The sequence below is a fragment of the Nicotiana sylvestris genome, chromosome 1 (genome assembly GCF_000393655.2).
Source record: "Nicotiana sylvestris chromosome 1, ASM39365v2, whole genome shotgun sequence".
Taxonomy (NCBI): domain Eukaryota; kingdom Viridiplantae; phylum Streptophyta; class Magnoliopsida; order Solanales; family Solanaceae; genus Nicotiana; species Nicotiana sylvestris.
The window spans coordinates 116,522,778-116,535,047 of record NC_091057.1 but is presented as its reverse complement, the minus strand read 5'-3'; the positions used below and the strand labels follow the sequence as shown (position 1 = coordinate 116,535,047).

Sequence of the window (12,270 nt, the reverse complement as noted above, 5' to 3'; positions counted from 1 at the left end):
ATTGAACAATGAAGAATTCAAAACTATTACTACTAAGATTGACCAGGCTAGAGGTGAACTTCAAGGTATTCGGGAGCAGATTGTTTCACAGTGTACTGATTACCTACCGGACCAGGAGAAAGCTATGTTTCATCAGCTAGAAAAATGGTCTCTCATATAGAAAAGTGTACTGAAGCAAAAATCTAGAGCTAAGTGGATTAAGCTTGGGGATTCAAACACCAAATACTTTTCTACATAGTGAAGGAAAGGACTCAGAAGAAGCAGATCAAAGAAATTACCTCTCTAGATGGACAGACACTAAATGACTCTTGAGGGGATAAAACATGAAATTATTGAGTTCTACAAATCCTTGATGGGACTGCTGCCCAGACTCTTCCTGCTATCAACAGGGAGATCATGAAGCAACGACCAACCCTCTCACAACAGCAAAGACTTCAGCTGTGTGCAGAAGTCATTGATCAAGAAATCTTTGAAGGATTACAAGCTATTGGTGATGACAAGGCACCAGGGGTGGATGGTTACAATGCTCATTTCTTCAAGAGAACCTAGCCAATTATGAAGGAGGAGGTTTGTGAAGCTGAAAAAAACTTCTTTACCTCTGGTAGAATGTACAAAGCCATAAATTGTACTACCATAATATTAGTCACTAAGGTTGATAAACCTATTATTGTGAAAGACTTCATACCAATAGCTTGTTGTACCCTACTTTATAAGCTAATCTCCAAGGTGTTAGCAACAAGAATAACGAGGATCATTGCATCTATAATCAGTGCAAATCAGGTTGGTTTCATACCTGGGAGAAGAATAGATGATAACACTATCTTTGCTCATGAATTGGTCAAATCTTATACAAGAAAGCATATCTCTGACAGATGTATGATCAAGATTGATTTACAAAAAGCCTATGACTCAGTGGAGTAAATTTTTTTGGAACAGGTAATGGATACATTGGGCTTCCCTACAAAGTTTACTGGCTGGATACTTGAATGTGTCAAGACTGTCAATTATACTGTATTGATAAATGGGGAAACTACTGTTCCATTTGATGCTGCTAAAGGACTTAGACAAGAAGATCCTATCTCCCCTTTCCTATTTGCAATTGTCAAAGAGTACCTCAGTAGAAGCTTAAATGGACTGAAAGGAATCAACGAATTCAAATATCATCCAAAGTCTGTTAAACTGGGCATCACACATTTAAGCTTTGTTGATGACTTACTTTTGATTGCAAAAGGAGACTTACCATCAGTTGCTGCCATGCATAGATGCTTCAGTCATTTCTCACAATCTTCAGGACTCCAAGCCAACTTGGGAAAAAGCTCTGTGTACTTTGGAGGGATCTCTCCACCTGAGAGAACTAGAATTCTACAACACTTGGGTATGGGCATGGAGAATTGCCTTTCAAATATTTAGGCATACCACTATCAACTAAGAAGATCGCACTGATTCAATTGCAGCCCCTTATTCAAAAGATAGTGGCAAGAATATCTTCGTGGACAGCTAAGAAACTGTCCTATGCAGGGAGGGTACAGTTAGTGCAAAGTGTGGTATTTGGCATCCAAGATGACTGGGCTCAACTGCTTCCATTTCCTGTCAAGGTGCTGAAGCTTATTGATGCTTATTGTAGGAGCTACATTTGGTCTGCAGCCAATAATATTACTAAGAAGGCCCTGGTATCATGGGAGAATATTTGTTCTCATAAGTCTAGTGGAGGCCCGAATCTAGTGAATATTCAATTGTGGAACAAAGTATTGCCAAAGTGAGTTGGGATGTGGAAATAAACAAGACAGGTTGTGGATCAAATGGATCCACTCTTACTACATCAAAGGACAGTATTTTTGCAAACAGCAGTGCCTAAGCAAGCCTGTTGGATGATCAGGCAGATCTTTAATGCTCGAGTAACTATGAACCAGGTGCAAAGGAATAACTCTGGGACTAGTTTAACTAAGCACATATACTTACAGTTACTGGGAGATAGGCCTCATGTGAATTGGAAATGTTTAATGTTTCAGAACAATACAAGGCCTAAAGCACAATTTACCATGTGGATGTTATTACATGGCAGGCTTCTCATTACAGATAGGCTTCGACAATGGGGAATGGCTGTGGAGACACAATGTGCACTATGTCATGATCGTGATGAAAGTAGGGAACATCTGTTTGTAAACTGTGTTTTTACCAAGACCTTATGGAGAAGATCATGCACTGGATGCAGCACGGATAAAGGACAACAAATACTAGGGAGCAACACCTGCAGTGGGTACTTCAGAATGCTAAAGGAAACTCCCAAAGAGCCAAACTATATCGGATGGTTTATGCAGAAATATCGTATGCCATTTGGATTGAGAGGAATCTGAGGATTTTTTAAAGAAGGCCTAGAGAATGGAATACCATTGCACGCGAAATAGCCTACATTTGCAACATTAGAGCTGCTACTGGACTACATAGATTAGCACAGAGTTTTGTGTTTGTTTGATTTCATAGTCTACATGTTTACATAGGTTGTCGGATTTGTAATGAGATAGCTAGTTGTGTAAGCGATGCTATGGCTTTGTACAGTTATACCGGTGATTAAAATAAAGTGATTAAAAAAAGAACTACAAGCGCAAGGAAAAATTAGACTATTTATCCATAACTCCTCCGCATTTATGTTGGTTCCACTTTATTTCCCTTTTCTCTTTTTCCAAGTAAATGAGACTATGTTTCCATTCCATTGCATGTATCACAGAAATAATACATTTTCTTCTGTCCCTTTTTCTGCTTAATCTCTAGGGTAAATTAGCCATCCACAAAAAAATGTAATTTAGAGGCTATATTTATAAATCTTCAAGTATAGACATATTGACACTTGAAACTGCACAACTGAAAATTTCCCATCTGAACGATCAGCACCTAAAATCCTAAATGAGCAAAATATGTATTTTCATTTTTACTACTGCTAGGAAATTAAACACTCAGACCCTTGTACTACTAAGAGCAAAACCCATCTTCTGGAATTTTATCCTGAGTTAAGCAAGCCTCCCAGGTGACAATCCATCCAAACCAGGCAGCTTTGACAGGGGCCTTAGTTCTCTGGATACTCTTCCAAGGCCAATTTGGAAGTTGGAACCTCTGAACAGAAAGATTATTAACAAACATATTGTCCTTATTATTCACCCAAATCAAACCATCCTCCTTATTTTGATCCACTGAAATTGACTCCAACTGTTGAATGAGTTGACGGTAACCTTCTATCTCCCAATCATTTGAGTTTCTCCAGAATTATATTTGCCTTCCTGACTCAGTGAAAATCAGATACAAAGCCATCCATATTCACAGAACAACTGAATAAAACTGGAAATCTGCTTCTTAAACTATAATTCCCAATTCAAGTATCCAAAACTTAATTCTAGCCCCATTACCCATAACTTAGTATGTTGCGAGAATTCTTCCCACAACCCCACTAATGCCCTTCCAGACTCCCCCTGCAACCCTCAGCTGTGTGGGACTTTGTCTCCAATCATCCATCTTGTCATAGATAGCATCAAGGAGCCTTTTCCAGATTTCATCACCACCCTTGTTGTATCTCCACAGCCTTTTAAACAATAAGCTTTTAATGTGCAATCTCAAATTCTTCACTCCCAAACCTCCCTCTTTCTTATCATTTGTAACCATTTGCCATTTAACTAAGTGAATCTTCCTTTTATTTTTACTTTTTTTGATTTGCACCGAATGTCCGAGTCTCTAAGAGCCCCGACTAATTCCGGGGGTGCACAGGCCCTCGGCAAGGAGTTTCCCGTAAGTGCACCACGGTTAATTCAGGTTTTACCCAGTCCGATGGCCTCAGAAATTGTTTGCACCCAGTGGGTTTCGAACTTGAGACCTTGAAAGGGAGCAAACTCCAAGGCTCAAGTCAATTGCCACCAGACTTGAAAGGGAATCTTCCTTTTATTTGCATTACCTTTCCATAAGAAGTCAATTCTTATGGAGTTCAGCTTCTTCTCAACTGCTACAGGCATAGGAAATAGAGACATGGTATATGTTGGCATTCCGTCCAACACACTACTAATTAGAATAAGTCAACCCCCAAAGGATAAATATTGTTTCTTCCATGGGGTTAACTTATTTGTACATCTCTCAATTACTCCTTGCCAAATATTTTTCTCTTTCTTCTTCACCAGTAGTGGCAATCTCAGATATACTATAGGGAATTGTCCACCTCACATCCCAAAATATCAGCTAATTCTTCAATATAATCTTCAACATTAATACTAAACATACTTGCTAATGTATGGACTACAGTACACAGCTAGGTTAGGTAATACAGCAACATATATTAAACCTCTTTTGTGATTTGGATTTTGGTACATCCTCATATATTTCATAACAACTTGAAGTTCCTTATTTGATTACTGCTTGACATTCATTGCTTGTTCAAGGTCTCCAGCCAGAAATTATATTCTCAAAGTGATCATTGTGGAGAAAAAATGGGACACTCAGTTAAGAGGCCTAGAGGACGACCACGGCTCTCCACAACTCAAGGTACATATCTTATTTAGTTTGTTTTGGTTAATAAATTTCCCTCTAGAAAGCTATACGAAATTGAAACCAAACAAACATCACATATTTGAAAGACAAGTTCTGGTATATCTACCGGCATCAACAAACTTATGCAAGCACAGCCACATCCTACTAATTTTTCTTTCCTTTTTTTGATAAGTGAACCGAGAAATCCCCAAGGGCCATAGGCGTATGGTTTCGGAACTCGGGGGATAATGAGCCCGACCCTCTACCATCGCGATAAAGTTTTCTGTTAGCCAATTGGGAAATTTGAAATAATTAACGATGGTATCTAGTGCACAGCTTACTTTTCCCCTCCTAAAGGTCTTTGAAACATAGTCCCGTTGTCCAAATTCTACTGACTTCTGCTATGCATGGAGAAAAATTGAGATCATGTAGTGTTATAGAGAAACTGAAGCCAAGTATAGAGTTGAAGTAATTTTTCTCATAAGTTTAGAGGGCATAATGATAAAATGATCTCTATATAACTTTCTTTTTAATCAAGGAGTGTTATATTAACACTTTGACAAAGGCTCTATAGAGGTGCTAGACTTATGTGGATACAACTTTTCAAATAGTGTAATTTTCAAAAGGTGATAAATAGGGAAAGAAACAAGATTTTGATTTAAGTTAAATGGAAAGCATTTTGTAAATTCATTTTGGAATAATTTTAAATTAAGGAACAATATTTTCAATTTAGAAAGCAGAATGCATTTTGCAACAGAACAAAAGGGAACAATACAATCTATAGGGAGCAAGGGGCCGGCTACAAAAGTTAAAAAAAATTTAGAGATGTTTCTCAACATTGTAGCAAAATCATGATAATTGTTCTAGCGTGATCTTTGACATTTAGTAAGAAGATTCCTGAAACAACAGATTCCTTGCAGTCACGTTCATAACATATAGTGAGAGTACCATATAGAGTGAAAGAGGGAAGAGAATGTGTCCATCAGCTCTACAAACACAGAGGAATCTAATCAACCTGTGGTAAGGAAGATCGGTGGGAAACATATTACTTGAAATAGATTGTATCTGCATACCTTATCGAAAAATAGATTGTATGTGCATTGATATTTACATATAACATGTTTTTTATCTCTGTGTATCTTTGTCCACTAATTCACATGAGTTCAGAAGTGAAGAACCACCCACAGAGAGGAGTTCTCACACACAAAAATTGTCACTTGCCTCTCATGAATTTTCCAGGCAGATGTCCCGACAAGGATAGAAGGTCTTGTCATTCTGGAACAGCAGATGACAATTTGCAAGTCTGGAGCTCCTCTCTAGTAGATGTCCCCATATCATCAGTTGATTTGAATGAGATTCCAGGTACATCGCCCATCAAAGGAACGAAAGTCGACACAGTTACGGTCCCTATGGATAACAATCTGAATTAACATGTGGTGAAAGAACAGAGACATGTTCAAAGGCTTAAACCACAGAAATTTTGCTTCAAAGGACCTAAGATGGGAAACATGGCAAGACACTGCATTTTTCAGATATCCTCAGACAAGGAATGAGCATAATGAATGAACGGTTTAGAACTATTACTTCTCTGACCTGACTGATGATGGAACTAGGAGAGATAAATCTTAAGCACATAATTGCACCTTACTGGTTGTACATTTTCTAAGTCACTCTAATAATGATGTCTCCTATGCTACTTCATTTTGTTTTGCAACATTTCAAGTTTTTCTCACATTCTGTGTTAGTACCTAAGACGCAGATGCATAAATTACCTGATAAACTCTTGATTGGATGCAGTCCGCTCCTCGTGATTTCCTGCACTTCTAAGTTTTCAAATAGCACTAAAATTTCTATTTTGACAAAATCTAATTGGTCTTAGTACTCATTTTATGTTTCTTCCTATTGCTGGAAGTCTAGTACTTCAGACAAAGACTTACCAGCTCAAACAACTTTAATATGACTAGCTTCTGAATCTGCAATAAGGATACATCTGATATATCCATTGCACTCAACTGTGCTCCCAGAACCACTGGACATTTCAAGAAAATGATTTGTAATTAGTAAATTATTTTGTTCCAATTTTATGTATCTCTCCGAACACCCAAGAGACCAATTAATCAATTAGATTTTCAGAATAAAACTATGTTTACTGCTTAAAACGGAAATAAATAATCCACTGCAATACTACTTCCAGCTAGAAAAGCATATATAAACGTGCATTTAACATGTAAAGTTACAATGATTACAAAGAGAAATTCCTTAATTCCGCGTTTTACAACTAAAAACAATCATTGCAAGCACGGCATTATAATCAATACACTGTCAGAAGTGTTTTACCATTGATATCAAAGAAAGGATGTATTTGTCTGATTATATTTATAGAAAGAAATGAAAACATATTTAGAGGGAGAATCATGCGAGGTAAAAAAGAGAAACGTACAATTTAATTGCGTCAGATAAATAAAACGTGATGAGATCGCTGCAGAAGGCGACAGAAAGCAAAATTTCAAAGCTGAAAGCAGTTCGAGCTGAAAAAATTAAAAATAAAAGAAGATCGAATTTGGGTCCATTTGCTTGTTTTCGGGCCATTTGCAGAATGGTCAATATTAAGAGCATGTTTGCACGTAAGAATTCTTTCCCCTTTTTTTCGAAAATTTTTACTCTTTTTCTCTAAATCAGGCCATAAAATTTTTAATTTTTACTTGAAAATAAATTTTTCAAAATTTTCAATCATCACTCACAAAATTTCAAAAATAACCCAAAATTATATTTATGTCCAAACACAACTCTAAAATTTTCAAATATCATTTTCACTCAAAAAAAAATCGTTTTTTTTTTAGAATTTTAGACTTCTTATGTCCAAACGTCCACTAAAGCTAGTACTTTTGAAAACATAGCTATAACGTGTATCCTATACTAAAAAGTATAAAATTTTAAAGAAACAAATAAATAATAATGTGCTTGAGTTATAAAATAAGAAAATAAAAATGATGAATGTTGATTTTCAGCTGTAATCTCCATTTTATATTTATGGCGTTCAATATAATTTTTCTCTAAATCGTAATGTCATGTTTATCATACATATGTAACAAAATTAAATTCATGTTGGAATTCAGAGACAAAATTTTGACAAAAAATTTGCATCATGAAGACATTTAAGAATAGTTTAATGCAATTCTTCCTATTATGATTGATATTCCTTGTTTCTTATTTTTACAAATAAAAATAATATTTTTACTTGCAAATATATATTTTGAATAGGTAGTTATTCAAATTCAACTTTTTTGAGCTCGACAATTTGAGGGAAACTTTAAGTCTTTAAAAATAAATATTTTTATAATTTTTATGGCATTAAATATTTTTCATCGATTTATATATCTTTCGATGTGGCTAGCTGGTATTTCAGTTAAATTATTATTATTGATCTATACCTTAATATTAGTTCTGTGACATTAAATTATTTGTTAAAGGTAGAATTAGTGTGGCAATAATTAGTTAAAGAGTATAGAGAAAAATTCTTAAGAATATTATATAACATATCCAGCAATGGTTAAAGCCATGAAGAAATTTATAATATATATATATCATAAAGGTAATAAATAAATAAAAAATCACAACTTAAATGAGATAAACACTTAACGTATGCTTACCGAAAAAAAAAGTATGTTGAAATAAAAAAGGAGAAAAAATGAATACGGGGGCACAAACTGGGTCTTCTTCAAGTGCAATTTAGAACGTGAAAATAATTCAGGACTTTCGGTGCTCGCTTAAGTTTTACTCCTATTTTTCTATTTTTTCATTTTTATACACTATTTGAAACTTTATTACCCTTAATGTTCATGTTTAGTAAATTACTCTATCTACACAAGTTTTGTTTACAAAATATATACATTCCACCTTATAAGACTTTCAATCCATTATTAATGCTTTCAATCAGGCTACTTAACACCTCAAGCAGCTTGCCTCCTCTGTTATTATAAGTTATCGCACTTTACAACCATTTGAATTTCTATTGTCGTTATTAAATAAATTTTCATCTTGACAATATTCACACCAAGATATTTGTAGTTGTACAAAAAGTGTTTTACATCCCACCCATACCAAAGGAAGACAAAAACCTTAATGTGAGAATAATTGAGTTCACACAAAACTGAGAAACGGTCACCAAATTTCACGAGAAGAATGATCTTTCCAATGGAATTCCTTTATAAATTAAAATTGGAAAAAGACAATAAACTGACAAGAAGATGATAATATTATTCTTGCATCAAATCAATTATAGAAGTTTCTTCTATCTGGCCAACTGAAGTACTACCGTTGAATTTGATACAAACAAAAATGGAAATTTGGTCTCTTGATTAGATGATCAAATGAGAGTCTCAGTTCTTCGACTTGGCAATTAAATAAGTTTTGGCAGATTTGATAACAGTCTGCAATGGCACAACCATGATAAATTATCCAATTATATTATAATACCAATCAGCAAATATGCAGCGCCTCAATTTCACACTTAAAATTAGTTTGTTCACATCTTCATATTTTCTCTATAAGTAAACAAGTCAAAAATCGGTACCAATACACCCTTTTAAATGTTTACAAAAGTAGTTTCAATTTTATAAGAAAATAGATGAAAACGACTTCAGATTCAACGATTTCTCTGTTCCTGACACTATTTCTTATTACACAAATACAATTTTTATACAATTTTATAAAATATATCTTTTATATATTTCGTATCTGATTTATACATAGTAAAAATAAATTTCATACAACTAATTATATATTATACAACTTATCTACAACTTTCACACATTATTTCTACCCAATTAAATACAACTACAATAACATACAACTTAAATACAAATTTTATACAATATGTCTTTTGTATATTTCGTATCTGATTTATACATAGTAAAAACAAATTTCATACAACTAATTATATATTATACAACTTATCTACAATTTTCATACACTATTTCTACTTAGTTATATATAACTATTATATCATACAACTTAAATATAATTTTTATACAATGTTGTTCAACTTTCATACAATAGTTAAATGAATAAAAAAAAATATATAAACAACAGAATATACTTTTTTCTACAATTTTACTACAATTTCTGCAGTATAATGTATGTCATGTCTTCTTCTTCTTCGAGTTTCAATCTGAAACTCAGCCAAAACCAAGTCTAATCTTTACCAAAACCCCTCAAAATTGAGATATAAACTCCAAATCATATTCCCAATTATTTGCAACAACGCCCAATCCAAACAAATAATGATTTTTGAAAACCCAAATTCGAATTCAAAGCTTTTTAATGGCTGTCAATGGTGGAATTGCTGCTCTCTTTTCCTTTGCTTTACATTACTGAAATTTGGAATTGAGAGATAGAGAGAGACGTAGAGATAATTCTCAATTCTTTGCAACAACATCCAATTCAAACAAACAATATTGTTTGAAAATCCAAATTCGAATTAAAAGCTTCAAAGTTTTTTAATGGTTGCCAATGGTGGAATTGCTGCTCTTTTGTGCAAGATACGTGGGGGATGGGGTGGGATGTGGAGAGAGAAATGTGGGGGAGTGGAAGATATGTTAGAGTAATTTTAGGACACTAATTATTATCATTAATTCTCTTAAAATATACATAAATGGTAATTAGGTATATAAAATGTAATTATAGTAAAACTTGAGTAAGGAGGGTAATATAGTTTCATATAGTGTATGGGAATGTAAAAATTCCTTTTTTATTTCGTGGACCAGTTCATGAAGATTTAGCAGTGCAACTGTCATCTCTTATCCGACTTACGAAAATAAATAAATTTTAACCAGCTAAAAATAATAATATATTTTTACTTAATAATGCTTGTTTTTAAAAAAAATCATAAGAACATCAATTCAAATCACTAAATCATAATAAATAGTAGATTGAATTAAATATTTTAATTTTTTACGCAAGAATTAGAATAAAGAGTTATAGTTATTTCACACAATTCAAATAAGTAAATAATTTACATAAATAAAATTTTACTCATTATTGTGTTATCTCAATATACTTTGTTGTTTTAGGTCCAAAAGCTTCTAATACATGATACCACAACCTAAAATTGGAAGAAAAAAGCAGAAGAATTAGACAATACCAAATTAAAAACATAAAAGGAGATGAATACAACAACAACAACAACAACAACAACAACAACAACAACAACGACTCAGTATAATCCCACAAGTGGGGTCTGGGTAGGGTAATATGTACGCAGACCTTACCCCTACCCCGAAGGGTAGAGAGGCTGTTTCCAGGAGACCCTCGGCTCAAAAAAGCAACAGGAGACGATATATTAGTACCATAAAAATGTATAATAAAATAACAGCTTTATAAGAGATATGAAATACAGAATACGAAATACGAAATAGATGGCTGGTATAGTAAAAATTAGCAGGTAAAGCCCTGCATCAATAGACGACCAATGGCATTCTTAGTCTAACTCCTAACTGGCTAGTCTCACTCTATTGTACTGTAGAAATATTCACAGTTTTCCCCTAACCTACAACCTTAATGCTCGACCTCCATAATTCCCTGTCAAGGGCCATGTCCTCAGTAATCCTAAGTCACGTCATGTCCTGTCTGATCACCTCTCCTCAATACTCTTAGGTCGCCCTCTACCTCTCCGCGTGTCCACTACAGCCAGTCGCTCACACTTTCTCACCGGTGCATCAGTGCTCCTCCTCTGAATGTGCCCGAACCATCTGAGTCTTACTTCCCGCATCTTGTCCTCCATGGGGGCCACGCCCACCTTTTCTCGAATATCTTCATTCCTAATCTTATTCATCCTTGTATGCCCGCACATCCACCTCAACATCCTCATCTTTGTACTTTCATCTTTTGGATGTGTGAGTTCTTTACCGGCCAACATTCAGTTCCATATAACATGGCAGGCCTAACCACTGCTCTATAAAACTTACATTTTAGTAACGGTGGCACTTTCTTGTCACACAAGACTCCCGATGCTAACCTCCACTTCATCCACCCCACCCCTATACGGTGTGTGACATCCTCATCAATCTCCCTGATCCCCCGAATAACCGATCCAAGGTACTTGAAACTACCCCTCTTGGGAATGACTTGAGAGTCAAGCCTCACTTCAACTCCCGCTTCCATCGGCTCAACCCCAAATTTGCACTCGAGGTATTCCGTCTTCGTCCTGCTCAACTTGAAACCTTTAGACTCAAGAGCATGTCTCTAAATCTCTAGCCTCTCGTTGACGCCGCCTCGTGTCTCTTCAATTAGAATAATGTCATCAGCAAATAGCATGCACCATGGCACCTCCCCTTGAATATGATGAGTCAGTGCATCCATCACCAGGGCAAATAGGAATGAGCTGAGCGCAAACCCTTGGTGCAACCCCGTAATAACTGGAAAGCGTTTAGAGTCTCCTCCTACTGTCCTAACCCGAGTCTTAGCTCCAACATACATGTCTTTAATCACCCTAATATAGTCAACCGGGACCCCTTTATCTTCTAAGCATCTCCATAAGACCTCCCTAGGAACCCTATCGTACGCTTTCTCCAGATCAATAAACACCATGTGGAGATTCTTCTTCCTATCCTTATACTGTTCCACCATCCTCCTAATAAGGTGGATAGCTTCTGTGGTAGATTGCCCCGGCATGAACCCGAACTAGTTGTCTGAAATAGACATCATCCTTCGCACTCTCATTTCTACCACTCTCTCCCAAACTTTCATGGTATGACTTAGTAATTTGAT

At 35.2% G+C, this 12,270-nt stretch overlaps 1 protein-coding gene across 18 annotated transcripts in view; it reads right to left on the bottom strand.

The window, feature by feature from the left end:
* The window catches only part of LOC104245192 (uncharacterized), a 31,999-nt gene extending 24,922 nt beyond the window's left edge, over nt 1-7,077 (bottom strand). For 11 of the 18 annotated variants that reach the window (XM_070167216.1, XM_070167220.1, XM_070167223.1 and 8 more), the window contains exons 1-3: nt 6,841-6,908; nt 6,441-6,532; nt 6,276-6,326 (exon numbers count right to left, since the gene is read on the bottom strand). In XM_070167216.1, coding sequence (XP_070023317.1) covers nt 6,276-6,326; nt 6,441-6,532; nt 6,841-6,901 — 204 coding nt within the window. In that variant the 5' untranslated portion in view covers nt 6,902-6,908. Of the gene's footprint in view, nt 1-1,240; nt 5,911-6,275; nt 6,327-6,440; nt 6,533-6,840; nt 6,909-6,943 lie in introns of those variants that run through there. The other 7 variants (XR_011404929.1, XM_070167244.1, XM_070167233.1 and 4 more) reach the window with 7 other exon arrangements.
* Between the last annotated feature and the right edge of the window lie 5,193 nt (nt 7,078-12,270).